Genomic DNA, 18,812 nt, shown 5'->3' with positions numbered 1-18,812 from the left:
ACACACACACACTCCTGACCCAGACACACACACACACACTCCTGACCCAGACACACACACACACACTCCTGACCCAGACACACACACACACACACACACACACACTCCTGACCCAGACACACACACACACACACACTCCTGACCCAGACACACACACACACACACTCCTGACCTAGACACACACACACACACACACTCAAAAACACACACACACTCCTGACCCAGACACACACACACACACACACACACTCCTGACCCAGACACACACACACACACACACACACTCCTGACCCAGACACACACACACACACACACACACACACTCCTGACCCAGACACACACACACACACTCACTCCTGACCCAGACACACACACACACACACACACACACACACACACACTCACTCCTGACCCAGACACACACACACACACACACACACTCCTGACCCAGACACACACACACACACTCCTGACCCAGACACACACACACACACACACACACACTCCTGACCCAGACACACACACACACACACACACACAGACTGAAGAACTGCATGTTTTCTGAGGTTCCTCTCTGTGAGCTGTGAACATCAGATCTGTGATCAGAGGAGCGTCTGTGACTCTACACACACATTAAAGCTGAAAGGGTTAATATAACCCTCTCCTGGTGTCTGTCAGCTGGGTGTTTTTAGGGTGTTCGTCTGCACCAGGTGTGTGTGATCTTCTGTCAAACACTGATCGAGTCAAAGAGCTTTACATTTAAGCAAACAGATACACCATAACACAAGTGTGTGTGTGTGTGTGAGAGACACAAGTGTGTTACTACGTGTTTTATAGGTAACAGTGTGACTGTGTGTGTGTGTGATGTGTTTGAGTGTGTGTGTGTGTGTGTGTTGTGTTTGTGTGTGTGATGTGTTTGAGTGTGTGTGTGTGTGTGTCTGGGTCAGGAGTGAGTGTGTGTGTGTGTGTGTGTCTGGGTCAGGAGTGAGTGTGTGTGTGTGTGTGTGTGTGTGTGTGTGTGTGAAAGACAAGAGTGTGTTACTACGTGTTTTATAGGTAACAGTGTGACTGTGTGTGTTGTGTTTGTGTGTGTGATGTGTGTGTGTGTGTGTGTGTGTGTGTGTGATGTGTTTGAGTGTGTGTGATGTGTTTGTGTGTGTGTGTGTGTGTGTGTGTGTGAAAGACACGAGTGTGTTACTACGTGTTTTATAGGTAACAGTGTGACTGTGTGTGTGTGTGTGTGTGTGTGTGTGTGATGTGTTTGAGTGTGTGTGATGTGTTTGTGTGTGTGATGTGTGTGTGTGTGTTGTGTTTGTGTGTGTGATGTGTTTGAGTGTGTGTGTGTGTGTGTGATGTGTTTGAGTGTGTGTGATGTGTTTGTGTGTGTGTGTGTGTGTGTGTGTGTGATGTGTTTGAGTGTGTGTGATGTGTTTGTGTGTGTGATGTGTGTGTGTGTGTTGTGTTTGTGTGTGTGATGTGTTTGAGTGTGTGTGTGTGTGTGTGATGTGTTTGAGTGTGTGTGATGTGTTGTGTGTGTGTGTGTGTGTGTGTGTGTGTGTGTGTGTGTGTGTGTGTGTGTGTGTGAAACACACGAGTGTGTTACTACGTGTTTTATAGGTAACAGTGTGACTGTGTGTGTGTGTGTGTGTTGTGTTTGTGTGTGTGTGTGTGTGTGTGTGTGTGTGTGTGTGTGTGTGAAACACACGAGTGTGTTACTACGTGTTTTATAGGTAACCGTGTGACTGTGTGTGTGTGTGTGTGTGTGTGTGTGTGATCGTTCATGTTCAGATCTCTCCTCTCTTACCGCTTGCTCGACTAACAGACGGAAGCTTGACGTGATGAGACGGTGATGATGATGATGAAGATGATGATGAAGATCGCTGGTGATTTCAGTGTCGTTGTCTCTCTGACCGTTCACCTTAGAGCCGCTGTGAGATCCGGGTTACCGGCGCGCTCGGAATTAACGCGCAGCTGAATTCACTCGATCTGTGGATCTTTACACTCACCGAAGAATATTAACGACTCGAGCCGCGTGAAAGCAGCGCGAGCGAGCGGTAAACACACGACTGATGTACAGGGTACGAGCCTGACTGTGGGTCGCGCGCAGGCGTGAACGCGCCTCATGAATAGCGCTCGCGTAATGCCGCCCTCTGCAGGTCACGCGACAGAAGCGTTTCAGCCCGTCTAACCGCGTTATTTAGCCTCTCGTGACCGCCGGTGTGACGCTAACGTCTGTCTAGCTGAAATAACCGGTGACAAACCGTTACACAACACATGAAACGATGGTCAGCTGATCGGTGTTTCTATGGACGCCAATATTCCACACATCCGGGACGAGCTTCTGAACCCGGAAACAGAATCACTGTGTGATTGACAGCTACAGACAGCACCGCGCATCCTAATAAAGCCAAAGAACGAGTCACTCCATTATGATTCCGATGAAGATCGTTTCATTACGGTTCAAATGAGAGTCAACGGATGATCCTGCAGACTTCGGCGGGACTGTGCGGTGAGTGACGTCACGCGTGTTACCGATGCTCGCGGGATGAAGATCCTCAGTGTTGTTGATGATGTTGTTGTTGATGATGATGATGATGATGATGGTGTTCACAGCTGCTGACTGATTTCTCGGAGCTGGTTGTGGTCAGTGTCCAGATGTCTCTGGCTCAGAGGGTTCTGCTGACCTGGATCTTCTCGCTCCTCTTCCTCATCCTGCTGGTGCTGAAGCTGGACGGAAAGGTCAAGTGGAGCTGGTTCCTGGTCTTCCTGCCCGTCTGGGTGTTTGACAGCATCCTGCTGCTGATGCTGGGTGTGAAGGTGGCGGGCCGCTGTCGGGCGGGTTACGAGCCGCGGCTGAAGCTCTGGTATCTGCTGGCTCTGATGATGAAGGTGGGCTTCTGTGTGACTCTGTGTGCGCGGCTGGAGCAGCTGACCAACCTACGACTGCTGATCATCTGTGTGCCCTTCTGGACACTGCTGACCGGAGCCCTGATCCAGCTGGGATACAACATCCTGCCCCAGCGCACAGACTGACACACACACACACACGAAATGATCTCTAACATCTGTACGTGAACAGAAATGTTTCTACAGAGATCAAACATTATGGTGTTTCTGTTCTTTTTTTTTAAAGAGAAATTTGTCTCAATTTTGTACATTTCAAGTTTGGTAATATGTGGTTTTATTCGTGTGATTGATTTGTAAATATATTTCCATGTGCTGATGCTGTAATGAACATGTAGTTTTTCTCATGTGAATCTCTTGCTGCCAGCAGACGTTCATTAAGTGATGAAGAGAAATACAGTGAAACTGTTCAGAATAAAGTCACTGCAGTGATGAATGTGGAGCGTGAGTCTGTTCATTCATCACATCATCTGTAACTGTTAACAAGATACAGCCAAACAATCACAACACATACAAAGGTCAAAATATCTCCAAACTCTTGATACAGCCATGATCTTCAATATGACTTGGTGAATAAACACAAATTATGGTCAATTTATCTGATTGTTAATAATTCAATAGTGAAGTGAAGTGACATTCAGCCAAGTATGGTGACCCATACTCAGAATTTGTGCTCTGCATTTAACCCATCTGAAGTGCACACACACAGAGCAGTGAACACACACCCAGAGCAGTGGGCAGCCATTTATGCTGCGGCGCCCGGGGAGCAGTCGGGAGTTCGATGCCTTGCTCAAGGGCACCTAAGTCGTGGTATTGAAGGTGGAGAGAGAACTGTACATGCACTCCCCCCACCCACAATTCCTGCCGGCCCGGGACTCGAACTCACAACCTTTCGATTGGGAGTCCGACTCTCTAACCATTAGGCCACGACTTCCCCCGTATAGTGCTGCAATGTGACAAATGGCATATATTTCATGACCATTTATTCACAATAGATACATCAAAATGAAAGGTGAAAGAAGCTAACGTTGCTGTATGTAGCTGGAAGCTGCTCTGAAACACTGCATTTCTTCAAAGCGCGATCAGTGCAGCGTGCAGTACAGACTGTGATCACTAGATGGCAGCATCAGACGGACTGTTCCACAGCTGCTTTACAGAGAAAAGAGAAAAGAAAGATTGTACTTTACTCTCTATAGCAGTCCTCGCTAAACGGACCACTGTCCTGCAGAGTTTAACTCCAAGCCCAATCTAACACACCTGCCTGGAGCTTTCTAGAGATCTTGAAGACACTGATTAGCTTGTTCAGGTGTGTTTGATTAGGACAGTGACCCTCCAGGACCGAAGCTGCCCAGCCCTGCTCTACAGGATGTTTAATTCTATTAGATTTCATTAATTAGTGTAACTGACTGAAAATATGATCTATTTTATTAAGATATTAAGAGTGTATCAAATCAACTTCACATGGACATGTTTGTCTTTGGCTCTCATCCACTGGGTCAGTCAGGCTGATTGACACACACACACACACTGTTCTAGTGGATCTGAAGCAGCTGTCAGTCTAACGATGAGTGTGTCTGTTACTGGATTCCTCTGGTCCTTCAGAACATCTGAGAGCAGCGCTGGGAGTCTGACCAGAGCATGATGCTGGAGACACTTCCTCTTATCTGTGTTCCAGAAAGTTCCTCTGTGTGACTTGCTGGAGGGAAAGCATTTTTGTAAAAGCTCTTTCACACTAGTTCTCTGTAGATATGTGTGTGTGTGTGTTTGGCAAAGGGAAGAAGGAAGCTATGCGATTGGTTTCAGAGTCACGTTAGGGCTTGTTGAAGAACATTCCTGAACTCAGCTGCTCAGACACTTTCTCTTCTCTACAGATACACCAGAGTCCACAGCATCACACACACACACACACACACACACACACACACACACACACACACACACACACATGCCCATAAATACAAGAAACATGGCTGAAGTGTTTCAGTCTAGTGAGTGTCTGAGAGACAGACGGATTATTGAGTGTCTCTGTGAATATCATCAGTCTTCAGAAAGCAGCAGAGCTCATGTTTACAGTAAATCCAGCACGAGCTGTTCTGTGAGGAGTGTGTCGTTGTGTGTCTGATGTAACCCTGTGGGTGAGTTTGCTTCATAACACCAGCAGTTTTGCGGTGGTTGCGTCACGTCCCTTTCTGGGTTTCATACATTAGCAATTGATTTTATCACTCTAGTCTCCTGGTTACACATGATAATCTTTATAAAATATGAAGTCTTGAGGCTATGTTTGTGAAACAGCGTAATGTCCCTGTCCTACCATTTAATTAATCACTGTAAATGTGTTAATGAGCACTAAAAATCAACTTGAATAATCTGATTAAACATATACATTTATCACATTTACATTACATACATTACATACATATTACACAACAATATCCAAAACCCAAAGCAAAAAAAGAACAACTCAAACTGACATGTTGCATGATGGTGTATAAAGAGGAAACCATATGAGATAGAGAAACATCCAAAAACTCAAATCTTAATATGACAGAATAAATGTCAGAAATACTATGTTTGATAAATATAATGTAAATGATGAACACTTAATCGAAACTTGATGAGAATCTCCATAACACGGGTGAACAAACTCCGTAATCACTGTAAAACAAGGGAAATGAATTACACTCTACATGAACATCAAACATGATTCTGAACAATGCTGAGAATGACGGTGACGCTGTTAAATACCCCGTATGTCAGCGCGGAAGAGGCGGTTCTAACCTGGCCCAGGGAAGTGGGCGGGAGCACATTCAGCCAATCAGAGATTAGCTCACAGGACGCGCTGATTGACAGTCAGACCTGGCAGTTACGAACACGGCATCGGAGCATGTCTTTTGATTGAAGTGCAGATTCGCCCAATCACTGTTTCAGAAGTCTCGGTCTCTGTCCAATCACAGGCGGCGGGGGGCGGGATCGCGGCAGCGGTGTTCGGGCGGTCCGCTTGTGTGCAGTGTGTGAATGTGGCAGCCGCAGGGAGGGGCGCGCTGTTTATTTCATTATTAAAAGTGTTTTCTGACTGAAGTTAAAGTGATTTCTAACGGAGGATATACATCTGCTCCTCCGCGCGACGCGCGCCGCTCCTGTCCGCGCTCTTTGTGCCGTTTCATCGCTGGACGGAGAGGATCATGGGGCCGTGAACATGTTGGAATAATCGATCAAAAGACTCCTTTGCTGAACAGATTTATATTTATTTATTCTTTAGCTTCGCGGATGAATGAAACGCCCCGTCAGGATGGAGCAGGTGAATATCCTGAAGAGATTCATTGAAGCTTTAAGAAGCGGCGAGCAGAAAGCAGAAGAGAACTTCAGCTCGGACTTCATGGTGAGAACACAACTGTCACACACACACACACACACACACACACACACACACACACACACACACACACACACACACACACTGATGAAATAACACACACACACCTACACACACACACACCTACACACACACACACTCACATGAACACACACACACACACACACACACAAACACACACACACACAGAAAACTCATATACACACACACACACACACTCACATGGACACACACACACACACACTCACATGAACACACACACACACACACACATACACCTACACACACACACACACACACACACACACACACACACACACACACACAGACACTCACATGGACACACACACTCACATGAACACACACACACACACACACACACACACACTCATACTCATATACATACACACACACACATATACATACACACACACTCACATGAACACACACACACACACACACACACACACACACTCATATACACAGACACACACACACACACACACACAGACACACACACACACACACAGACACACACACACACACACATGAACACACACACACAGAGAGCTTCTTGTCATTTTATTTTACTCTTGAAATGAAGAGTAGGTTGACAGCAGTGTTGTGTGATGTAGAATGTGTGTGTGTGATCCTCATCTTCATCTCTGCTCGTCAGTGTTCATGTGTGATGAAGAGTGTGTGTGTGTGTGTGTGTGTGTGTGATCCTCATCTTCATCTCTGCTCGTCAGTGTTCATGTGTGATGAAGAGTGTGTGTGTGTGTGTGTGTGTGTGTGATCCTCATCTTCATCTCTGCTCGTCAGTGTTCATGTGTGATGAAGAGTGTGTGTGTGTGTGTGTGTGTGTGTGTGTGTTCCTCATCTTCATCTCTGCTCGTCAGTGTTCATGTGTGATGAAGAGTGTGTGTGTGTGTGTGTGTGTGTGTGATCCTCATCTTCATCTCTGCTCGTCAGTGTTCATGTGTGATGAAGAGAGTGTGTGTGTGTGTGTGTGTGATCCTCATCTTCATCTCTGCTCATCAGTGTTCATGTGTGATGAAGAGAGTGTGTGTGTGTGTGTGTGTGTGTGTGTGTGATCCTCATCTTCATCTCTGCTCGTCAGTGTTCATGTGTGATGAAGAGTGTGTGTGTGTGTGTGTGATCCTCATCTTCATCTCTGCTCGTCAGTGTTCATGTGTGATGAAGAGAGTGTGTGTGTGTGTGTGTGTGTGTGATCCTCATCTTCATCTCTGCTCGTCAGTGTTCATGTGTGATGAAGAGAGTGTGTGTGTGTGTGTGTGCGTGTGTGTGTGTGATCCTCATCTTCATCTCTGCTCATCAGTGTTCATGTGTGATGAAGAGAGAGAGAGAGAGTGTGTGTGTGTGTGTGTGTGTGATCCTCATCTTCGTCTCTGCTCGTCAGTGTTCATGTGTGATGAAGAGAGTGTGTGTGTGTGTGTGTGCGTGTGTGTGTGTGATCCTCATCTTCATCTCTGCTCATCAGTGTTCATGTGTGATGAAGAGAGAGAGAGAGAGTGTGTGTGTGTGTGTGTGTGTGATCCTCATCTTCGTCTCTGCTCGTCAGTGTTCATGTGTTGTGAGGAATGAGACTGAAATGAGTCTGACATCAGACACGTGAGGAGTGTGTGTCTTCATCTGGTGTGTGTGACGATGTGTGTTGTGGGTAATCTGATGTGTTTGAGGGTCAGTGAAAGGTTGGAGGTCAGGAACTCTGTGTGTGTGTGTGTGTGTGTGTTTCTGTCACACACTGTCCACACACACACACACATACTGCGTTCCTCCTGCGCTTGTTTGTTTCTTGTTTCTGATTTAATTCTATGTGTTCTTAGGAACTTCCAAGGATAAAAGTCGCTTCAGTAAAGCTTTGATATTCTCCGAAATTCCCAGCAGCACTTACATGCAGTGATGTAACAATAGGCTTGTATATCTGTATGTGTCTTATTGCACATATTATCATGGGCTGTTTGTGTTGTGAGGATTATTTCATGTCTTTATGTGGGCGACATATCCCTTGACCTCTGCCAGATACAGGGGATTATGGGAAGGCAGTGAGGCTTTCTCCTGAATGAACCCTTCTCATGGAGTCACAGCTGTCTGTGTGTGTGTGTGTGTTCTGCATTTCCTGTTACTGGCGCTCACATACCTTAAACATTCCTCAGGCCTGGAGCTGCATGTTCACTTCCTCATCTCATGGACGTCCATGTGACTCATCATTCATCATCAGTGTTCATCATCACACCCGCTCGCCTCTGCCTGCGTGGCCCGGTCTGTGTGTGACCCGCTCGCCTCTGCCTGCGTGGCCCGGTCTGTGTGTGACCCGCTCGCCTCTGCCTGCGTGGCCCGGTCTGTGTGTGACCCGCTCGCCTCTGCCTGCGTGGCCCGGTCTGTGTGTGACCCGCTCGCCTCTGCCTGCGTGGCCCGGTCTGTGTGTGACCCGCTCGCCTCTGCCTGCGTGGCCCGGTCTGTGTGTGACCCGCTCGCCTCTGCCTGCGTGGCCCGGTCTGTGTGTGACCCGCACGCCTCCGCCTGCGTGGCCCGGTCTGTGTGTGACCCGCTTGCCTCTGCCTGCGTGGCCCGGTCTGTGTGTGACCCGCACGCCTCCGCCTGCGTGGCCCGGTCTGTGTGTGACCCGCTCGCCTCTGCCTGCGTGGCCCGGTCTGTGTGTGACCCGCTTGCCTCTGCCTGCGTGGCCCGGTCTGTGTGTGACCCGCTCCCCTCCGCCTGCGTGGCCCGGTCTGTGTGTGACCCGCACGCCTCCGCCTGCGTGGCCCGGTCTGTGTGTGACCCGCACGCCACCGCCTGCGTGGCCCGGTCTGTGTGTGACCCGCACGCCTCCGCCTGCGTGGCCCGGTCTGTGTGTGACCCGCTCGCCTCCGCCTGCGTGGCCCGGTCTGTGTGTGACCCGCTCGCCTCCGCCTGCGTGGCCCGGTCTGTGTGTGACCCGCACGCCTCTGCCTGCGTGGCCCGGTCTGTGTGTGACCCGCACGCCTCCGCCTGCGTGGCCCGGTCTGTGTGTGACCCGCACGCCTCCGCCTGCGTGGCCCGGTCTGTGTGTGACCCGCTCGCCTCCGCCTGCGTGGCCCGGTCTGTGTGTGACCCGCTCGCCTCCGCCTGCGTGGCCCGGTCTGTGTGTGACCCGCTCGCCTCCGCCTGCGTGGCCCGGTCTGTGTGTGACCCGCACGCCTCTGCCTGCATGGCCCGGTCTGTGTGTGACCCGCTCCCTTCCGCCTGTGTGACCCGGTCTGTGTGTGACTCGCTCCCTTCCGCCTGCGTGGCCCGGTCTGTGTGTGACCCGCTCGCCTCCGCCTGCGTGGCCCGGTCTGTGTGTGACCCGCTCGCCTCCGCCTGCGTGGCCCGGTCTGTGTGTGACCCGCTCCCTTCCGCCTGTGTGACCCGGTCTGTGTGTGACCTGCTCCCTTCCGCCTGTGTGACCCGGTCTGTGTGTGACTCGCTCCCTTCCGCCTGTGTGACCCGGTCTGTGTGTGACCCGCTCCCTTCCGCCTGCGTGGCCCGGTCTGTGTGTGACCCGCTCCCTTCCGCCTGTGTGACCCGGTCTGTGTGTGACCCGCTCCCTTCCGCCTGCGTGGCCCGGTCTGTGTGTAGCCCGCTCCCTTCCGCCTGCGTGGCCCGGTCTGTGTGTGACCCACTCCCTTCCGCCTGTGTGACCCGGTCTGTGTGTGACCCGCTCCCTTCCGCCTGCGTGGCCCGGTCTGTGTGTGACCTGCTCCCTTCCGCCTGTGTGACCCGGTCTGTGTGTGACCCGCTCCTTTCCGCCTGCGTGGCCCGGTCTGTGTGTGACCCGCTCCCTTTCGCCTGTGTGACCCGGTCTGTGTGTGACCCGCTCGCCCCTGTGTGAGAGAGTGAAATGGAATGTTCACTATATTGTGTGCGTCCTCGGCAAAACATAAATTATAACTATAATTTAGACTGTTGGGATGTGTTTGTGATCACTGTGGACGTCACAGTCCCATTAAAACACAGCAGATGATCTCTGTGTGTGTGTGTGTGTGTGTGTGGGGGGGGGGGGGGGGGCTGGTTTCTGACCTTGACATCCACATCCTGTTTTGTGTAAAAATACTTCCAGTGAGAAACGAGTGTGTTCATCCCTCTGTCCTGTTTTCCTGTGTTCATAAATGACTCTGTGTGTGTGTGTGTGTGTGTGTGTGTGTGTGTGTGTGTGTGTCTCATGTCACTTTCTCTGTTGGTGTGTGAGATTTTCTACTGTCTGCATATGAGCTCAGAAAAATTTCAGCTTCAGTCTGCTGCTGTTTTATTTCAAACACAATAATTTGCTGCTGTGTGTGTGTCATGATGTTCTACAGCGATATCGTTGACTTGATTGCAAATAAATGCACAGACACTATTTAACTGAACAGAGATGACATCACTGAATTCAATGATGAACTGCCTTTAACTATCATTTTTGCATTATTGACACTGTTTTCCTAATGAATGTTGTTCAGTTGCTTTGACGCAATGTATTTTGTTTAAAGCGCTATATAAATAAAGGTGACATGTTATTCTCTATTCACGTGTAGGAAATTTTGCTGTAATGTCACTTTCATATCAGCTTTTCTATGTTTCGGTGTGTCTGAGTTTTAGGGCCGTGCAATTTACAATTAATATTATTATTTAAAAAATGTAACTCACAGATCAAACATTGGAGTCCATCAGCCAGTGCTAGCGGTAGATGTGATGTGAGCGCATGACGTGCAGCTGACGTTGTCATTTTTGGATGAACTGTGGCTTTAATAATAACCGCTGCTGCTGTTATACTGTCAGTCATGTTGAGTTTGACTTGACTTTTTGAGCTGACCTAAAACTGAATGTGTAGAGTTTGGCAAAAAATATTTATTTTTTGTTTATATATATATTGTAATATTTTAATTTGTTATTTCTGAACATTTAGATTGTTTCACACATCTTTTCAGATATTTATTTTGCTCTGTTTACACCATGCTGCACTTTAATCAGATGATTAAAGGGATAGTTCACCCAAAAATTAAAAAAAATTATGTCATTAATAACTCACCCTCATGTCGTTCCAAACCAGTAAGACCTCCATTTATCCTCGGAACACAGTTTAAGATATTTTAGACTTAGTCCGAGAGCTCTCAGTCCCTCCATTGAAGCTGTGTGTACGGTCTACTGTCCATGTCCAGAAAGGTAAGAAAAACATCATCAAAGTAGTCCATGTGACATCAGAGGGTCAGTTAGAATATTCTGAAGCATCGAAAATACATTTTGGTCCAAAAATAGCAAAAACTACGAATTTATTCAGCATTGTCTTCTCTTCCGTGTCTGTTGTGAGAGAGTTCAAAACAAAGCAGTTTGTGATATCAGGTTCGCAAACGAATCATTCGATGTAACCGGATCTTCTTGAACCAGTTCACCAAATCGAACTGAATCATTTTAAACGGTTCGCGTCTCCAATACGCATTAATCCACAAATGACTTAAGCTGTTAACTTTTTTAATGTGGCTGACACTCCCTCTGAGTTAAAACAAACCAATATCCCGGAGTAATTCATTTACTCAAACAGTACACTGACTGAACTGCTGTGAAGAGAGAACTGAAGATGAACACCGAGCCGAGCCAGATAATGACTCGTTTACGAGTCAAGAACTGGTTGCATCAGTAGTTCTTTCTGACAGTTCGATTCAATAAACCGGTTGAAGAAAAAGGTTCACCGGTTCTTTTGCGCTCGGCGTAATGGTGTCATTGGCGTTGACTGCAAGCCTTCGGTTTACCCGCGCTCATAACATTAGCACAGAATCAGTTCAGAATCAATCACCAAAAGAATCAGTTCGGTTCAGACGCCCTGTGTGTCGGTCTGCTTCACGCTGAATCACACATGCGCAGTATCATCAGCTCCTCGGTTCTTCTTATCTGACTCGGCTCGGTGTTCATCTTCAGTTCTCTCTTCACAGCAGTTCAGTCAGTGTACTGTTTGAGTAAATGAATTACTCCGGGATATTGGTTTGTTTGAACTCAGAGGGAGTGTCAGCCACATTAAAAAAGTTAACAGCTTAAGTCATTTGTGGATTATTGCGTATTAGAGATGCGAACCGTTTAAAATGATTCAGTTCGATTTGGTGAACTGGTTCAAGAAGATCCGGTTACATCGAATGATTCGTTTGCGAACCTGATATCACAAACTGCTTTGTTTTGAACTCTCTCACAACAGACACGGAAGAGAAGACAATGCTGAATAAAGTCGTAGTTTTTGCTATTTTTGGACCAAAATGTATTTTTTAGTTATTAATGACATAATTTTGCAAATTGGGCAAACTAACCCTTTAATAAAGATAATTTTACTTGAATGATGTTGTAGATTTAAGTTGATTAGTTCAAAAATTAATCGAAATCTTGTGTCAGTCAAACGTTCTGAAATATTTTTTATTTAAATTAATTTTTGCTGTGTGTGTGTGTGTGTCTGTGTGTGTGTGGTAAATGGTCTTGTGCTCTGAAGTGGTCAATTTCAGCCTGACCAGGTGTTTCCTGCGGTCTCTGTCTCTCTCACACACACACACACATACACACACACACAAACTGAGCGACTGAAGGTGCTGATGTACTCGTCTGATGATGACCACTGACAATCTCTGAAGGATCTAGTTGTGTTGTCTAGGGCTGTGATGGTTGTCTGCTGTCACCGGGGTAGTGCATGTGACGTTGTCGCAGGAAAATACAGTTTATGCTTTCAGCAAATTAATTTTGTGTTGGAGTGATGGACCTTGTTGGGAAACTAATTACTCCATCTCCAGTCTGGAGCATCTCTGTTCATATCAACCCATGTGCAGATCCTGTGACCGCAGACACCTGGCTGCACAGGTGTGGTGAGGCTTTTTTCAGACTGGCCAAATACAAAGGAGACGGCGATAAATGAAAGATGATAACAAGAAATGTGGCAATGATTCCTATCTCAAAGAGAGCGTGTGCAGACGAGGAGTTAATGTGCCGCTTGCATGGCGGTGGAAGAATGAACAGTGTCTACAGTGGACACGACAGGTTTAGTCTGTCTAGTGTCCACAGGACATCTGTGTCTCAGTGTCTCTGTGTCTCAGTGTTTCTGTGTCTCAGTGTTTCTGTGTGTCTCAGTGTTTCTGTGTGTCTCTGTGTCTCAGTGTATCTGTGTGTCTTTGTGTGTCTCTGAGTCTGTGTCTTTGTGTGTCTGTCTCAGTGCCTCTGTGTGTCTCAGTGTTTGTAGCCGAAATAGCTCAGTTGGGACAGCGTTAGACTGAAGATCTAAAGGTCCCTGGTTCGATCCCGGGTTTCGGCAACATCTCCCACACTTGGGAAGTCGTGGCCTAATGGTTAGAGAGTCGGACTCCCAATCGAAAGGTTGTGAGTTCGAGTCCCGGGCCGGCAGGAATTGTGGGTAGGGGGAGTGCATGTACAGTTCTCTCTCCACCTTCAATACCATGACTTAGGTGCCCTTGAGCAAGGCATCGAACCCCCAACTGCTCCCCGGGCGCCGCAGCATGAATGGCTGCCCACTGCTCTGGGTGTGTGTGTGTGTTCACTGCTCTGTGTGTGTGCACTTCGGATGGGTTAAACGCAGAGCACAAATTCCGAGTATGGGTCACCATACTTGGCTGAATGTCACTTCACTTTTCACTTCACTTTCTGTGTGTCTCAGTGTTTCTGTTTGTCTCAGTGTTTCTGTTTGTCTCAGTGTTTCTGTGTGTCTCAGTGTGTCTTTGTGTGTCTCTGAGTCTGTGTCTTTGTGTGTCTGTCTCAGTGTCTCTGTGTCTCAGTGTCTCTGTGTGTGTTTGTGTGTCTCTGAGTCAATGTCTTTGTGTGTCTGTGTCTCAGTGTCTCTGTGTATCTGTGTCTCAGTGTCTCTGTCTCTCAGTGTCTCTTTGTCTGTGTGTCTGTGTTTTAGTGTCTGTGTGTCTCTGGCTCTGTGTCTCTGTCTCTCAGTGTCTGTCTCTCAGTGTCTCTTTGTCTGTGTTTTAGTGTCTGTGTGTCTCAGTGTCTCGGTGTCTGTGTGTCTCTGTGTCTGTCTCTCAGTGTCTCTGTATCTTAGTGTCTCTGCGTCTCTCAGTGTCTGTGTAACTCTGTGTCTCAGTGTCTGTTTGTCTCTGTGTCTGTGTCTCAGTCTCAGTGTCTCTGTCTCTCAGTGTCTGTGTGTCTCGGTGTCTGTGTATCTCTGTGTCTGTGTCTGTGTGTCTCTGTGTCTTAGTCTCTCAGTGTATCTCTGTGTATCTGTGTCTCTGTCTCTCATTGTCTCTGTATCTCAGTGTCTCTTTGTCTGTGTTTTAGTGTCTGTGTGTCTCAGTGTCTGTCTCTCAGTGTCTCTGTGTCTGTGTTTTAGTGTCTGTGTCTCTCAGTGTCTGTCTCTCAGTGTCTCTGTGTCTGTCTCTCAGTGTCTCTGTATCTTAGTGTTTTAGTGTCTGTGTGTCTCTGTGTCTCAGTGTCTCTGTCTCTCTGTGTCTGTGTGTCTCTGTGTCTGTCTCTCAGTGCCTCTGTATCTTAGTGTCTCTGTGTCTTAGTGTTTTAGTGTCTGTGTGTCTCAGTGTCTCTGTCTCTCAGTGTCTGTGTATCTGTGTCTCAGTGTCTGTGTATCTGTGTCTCAGTGTCTGTGTCTCAGTGTCTGTGTGTCTCAATGTGTCTCAGTCTCAGTGTCTTTGTCTCTCAGTGTCTGTGTATCTCTGTGTCTGTGTCTGTGTATCTGTGTCTCAGTGTGTCTCTGTCTCAGTGTCTCTGTCTCTCAGTGTCTGTGTATCTCTGTGTCTCAGTGTCTGTGTGTCTCAGTGTGTCTCAGTCTCAGTGTCTCTTTCTCTCAGTGTCTGTGTATCTGTGTCTCTGTCTCAGTGTCTCTTTCTCTCAGTGTCTGTGTATCTGTGTCTCAGTGTGTCTCTGTCTCTCTGTGTCTGTGTCTCAGTGTGTCTCAGTCTCAGTGTCTCTGTCTCTCTGTGTGTCTGTGTATCTGTGTCTCAGTGTGTCTCAGTCTCAGTGTCTCTGTCTCTCAGTGTCTCAGTGTCTGTGTGTCTCTGTCTCTTAGTCTGTGTCTCTGTGTCTGTGTTTTAGTGTCTGTGTGTCTCAGTGTCTGTGTGTCTCTGGCTCTGTGTCTCTGTCTCTCAGTGTCTCTGTGTCTGTGTTTTAGTGTCTGTGTCTCTCAGTGTCTGTCTCTCAGTGTCTCTGTGTCTGTGTCTCTGTGTCTGTCTCTCAGTGTCTCTGTGTCTTGGTGTCTGTGTGTCTCTGTGTCTGTCTCTCAGTGTCTCTGTATCTTAGTGTCTCTGTGTCTTAGTGTTTTAGTGTCTGTGTCTCATTGTCTCTGTCTCTCAGTGTCTGTGTATCTCTGTGTCTCAGTGTCTGTGTGTCTCAATGTGTCTCAGTCTCAGTGTCTCTGTCTCTCAGTGTCTGTGTATCTCTGTGTCTCAGTCTCAGTGTCTCTGTCTCTCAGTGTCTGTGTATCTCTGCGTCTCTGTCTGTGTGTCTGTGTCTGTGTATCTGTGTCTCACTGTGTCTCAGTGTCTGTGTATCTCTGTGTCACTGTCTCAGTGTCCCTGTGTCTGTGTATCTCTGTGTCTCAGTGTCTGTGTGTCTCAGTGTGTCTCAGTCTCAGTGTCTCTTTCTCTCAGTGTCTGTGTATCTGTGTCTCTGTCTCAGTGTCTGTGGGTCTCTGTGTCTGTGTGTCTGTGTATCTGTGTCTCAGTGTGTCTCTGTCTCTCTGTGTCTCTGTCTCTCTGTGTCTCAGTCTCAGTGTCTCTGTCTCTGTCTCTCTGTGTCTGTGTATCTGTGTCTCAGTGTCTCTCTCTCAGTGTCAGTGTCTCATAAACAGGATGAGACCATCACTGTCGGGGATTTGTCGTGTCTTATCCAGTGTAGCATCACTGATTATAATGTCCTGTTCACAGGGTGTATCTAACTTACTTATTTTGACTACTTTCTTGTTTAACTGTATTATTTCTATGATAACTATTTTAGTGTTTTGCAGGCTGCGTATTCACTGACAGTATTGCTAAAATAAAGACGGACACTTGTTTATAGATGATTAGCCTCATCTAATTTTATTTGTTTCAAAAAAATTGTGTGTGTATATATATATATATATATATATATATATATATATATATATATATAAGTTAGTGCTGCAACGACGTGTTGACGTCATCGATTTCGTCGACTACAAAAATACGTCGACGTGTGTGAAATGCGTTGACGCGTCACACTGTTTACATCTCGCGTAATGGCATACTGGGAATGGAGAAAGTTGCATTCTATCACAAAAACAGAGACCACTGTTATTAAAAGTATGGGAATACTTTAAACAGAGGCCAAATAAAATGGCCCTTTGTTCCCTTTGCAAAACTGATATGGTGTATCATGGCAGCACAACTGCAATGCACGAGCACCTCAGAGAAAACATCCTGGCACTCTCCGGTGTTACGGTTTAACTGGTTACCTTGTGATCTGGCGACCAACTTCCTGGTTCAGGTCTCTGCTGCAGATGTGATGGAACGACCACAGCAGATTCGGAGATTCTAAAAGCACAAACTGATGTGATATTAAGTGTCTAATAAACGCAGACTTGCTCATTGCATGATTCTGATATTCTTGTAAAGATTACAAGTTATTGGTATGATCACCCGTAGCGGCTGAAGTAAGGATAAAATAAAAAATCAAGTAAGTCTGTGTTGGCGCGGGTTTAGGGGCGTTCACATATTGCGCCTTAAAACGCTTGGAAAACGCTAGTCGCGCCGTTTTCTCCTTCTTTCCAAAGCGCTCGGGCAGTTGAGCCCCGGAGATGTCTGCCGTTGCTAAGCAACCATGACGCGCTCTCTACATGAAGACGCGGAAATTTCAGCAAAGGATAAATGGATTTGCAGCACTAAAAATCGCTCGCAGTAGCTCTGCTACTAAATTTATTTCAAAATGGCCATATACAGCTATGATCAGCTGTTCCTTCATCTTAGCTGAGCTTTCAACGTTGTTACGGGGAAGGATGAAACTGATTGGTTAGTTCTTGTCACATGACCCGCGGTGCGCTTGCGGCATTCTGAAAAGTTGAGATGTTTTTAACTCGATGCGATGCGGACGCGCATGTTTTCGCGTGTGCGTTGCGACCGCGTCGCTTCCATTATGAGCGTGCATACCGCGCGCTTACATTGGAAATAACGAACTTGTGAATATGTGAATGGCCCCTTAAAAGACAGCGCGCCGCGAGACAACAGTCACAAACCACCGAGCTGCCCAGAATCAGCTCCAGATCTCTGGAAACCATGCTAAACCATAGCAGAACACTGACTACATTTTATGGTTTGTGATGCTAAAGAACATTTCATGACGTCTCAGACAACTGTAAATTTGTGGATACTGTGGTTTAATTATAAACGCTATCATAAACTCATATTTACCATAGTAAAATAATTGTCTTTGCCTCTTTATTTTTGTATACTGTAAAAACTTCAACCACATTGGTTGAAAATGAATAAAGGTTGAAATATTATATTAGAAGTTGTACTTATATTTTTTTGTAAAGTTATCCAAAGGATCCATTAGCTAATCAAAAAAAGAACATTAGATTAATTATTTATTGTAATAAAAATAATCGTTAGAGTAGTCAACTAATTGAAAAAATAATCGTTGGATTAGTCGACAGAAAAAATAATCGTAAGTTGCAGCTCTAATATATATATATGATGAGATCAGTTAGGGATCTTCTCTCAATCACACTCTGCTGCTGCTCTTGCCAATGTTGTCATAAACTTTCAGTCCCACTTCAGAATGTCTGCTCAAAGGAGTTGGATGTGGTTTGTGTGTGTTTTATGTGAGCTGTGCTACAGATCTGATGCAGATTGTGTCCAGAGTGTCTCTGACAAACGCTTCCTTGGGAGACGTCCTTAAAGGAAACATGTTCACAGTTTTCCTTTAGGGTCTGTCTGGGAGTCGTTAAAGAAATATTAAGCCAACAGAAGTCAGAGATGTGTTCATTTAGATAAAAGAGTGTGTGTGACGCGTCTGTCAGCGATGTGGGCGTCGGCTCTGACAGTCCTGTGGGGTCTGATGGGGTGGACCAGGAAATGGACCAATGAGAAGAGATTGCAGCAGAACTGTGTCACGTCAGCCATTGTTCCTCCCCAACACTAGCAGGAAAGGAAGTAATACAGCCCACACACACACACACACACACACACACACACACACACACACACACACACACACACACAGCTTCCTGTGTTTGATGAGCCACATGGAGGAGGAGAAAGACACAGACATGATGTTTGAACGCCTGATGCTTTCTTGAGTCGACTGCTAGTTTACTGACAGAATGAAATCGACTTGTTTTGCACAGGTTTCTGTGAGTCTTTGTTTCGGAGGCAGGGTCTGGTTCAGACTCTAGTTCTGTGCTTGTGAAGAACATGAGAAGCCTGATTAATACAGTGCAACACAAACGTGTTTGTGGTTCGTTCACTGTCATGATGTAAATGAACACACAATCACACATACTTTCACATTCAGAAACTTGGTGTTCTCACATCGACTGATAAAGGGCTGATGGTCCAAA

General features: G+C 46.7%; 3 protein-coding genes and 1 non-coding gene across 9 annotated transcripts in view; 3 read left to right on the top strand and 1 right to left on the bottom strand.

The window, feature by feature from the left end:
• LOC132139441 (protein PHTF2-like) overlaps positions 1 to 1,949 on the bottom strand; it is a 30,634-nt gene extending 28,685 nt beyond the window's left edge. For all 5 annotated transcript variants that reach the window (XM_059547795.1, XM_059547797.1, XM_059547798.1 and 2 more), the window contains exon 1: positions 1,805 to 1,949. The gene's annotated coding sequence lies outside the window, so the exon portion shown is untranslated. The remainder of the gene's footprint in view (positions 1 to 1,804) is intronic.
• Positions 1,950 to 2,369: 420 nt separating this feature from the next.
• Positions 2,370 to 3,248, top strand: LOC132139443 (transmembrane protein 60-like). The gene is made up of 2 exons (XM_059547800.1): positions 2,370 to 2,509; positions 2,614 to 3,248. The coding sequence occupies exon 2, from the start codon at positions 2,656 to 2,658 to the stop codon at positions 3,031 to 3,033; it is 378 nt and encodes a 125-aa protein (XP_059403783.1). The 5' UTR covers positions 2,370 to 2,509; positions 2,614 to 2,655; the 3' UTR covers positions 3,034 to 3,248.
• A 2,601-nt stretch (positions 3,249 to 5,849) lies between these two features.
• The window catches only part of LOC132139439 (tyrosine-protein phosphatase non-receptor type 12-like), a 28,367-nt gene continuing 15,404 nt past the window's right edge, over positions 5,850 to 18,812 (top strand). Inside the window, exon 1 of one of the 2 annotated variants that reach the window (XM_059547792.1) lies at positions 5,850 to 6,283. In XM_059547792.1, coding sequence (XP_059403775.1) covers positions 6,176 to 6,283 — 108 coding nt within the window. In that variant the 5' untranslated portion in view covers positions 5,850 to 6,175. The remainder of the gene's footprint in view (positions 6,284 to 18,812) is intronic. The other variant, XM_059547793.1, reaches the window with a different exon arrangement.
• On the top strand, positions 13,505 to 13,577 carry trnaf-gaa (transfer RNA phenylalanine (anticodon GAA)). The gene has a single exon. It is a non-coding gene; the product is annotated as a tRNA-Phe (tRNA).

This window comes from Carassius carassius, unplaced genomic scaffold (genome assembly GCF_963082965.1).
Source record: "Carassius carassius unplaced genomic scaffold, fCarCar2.1 SCAFFOLD_77, whole genome shotgun sequence".
Taxonomy (NCBI): domain Eukaryota; kingdom Metazoa; phylum Chordata; class Actinopteri; order Cypriniformes; family Cyprinidae; genus Carassius; species Carassius carassius.
The sequence above is the reverse complement of the archived record's forward strand: the minus strand, read 5'-3'. Positions and strand labels throughout refer to the sequence as shown.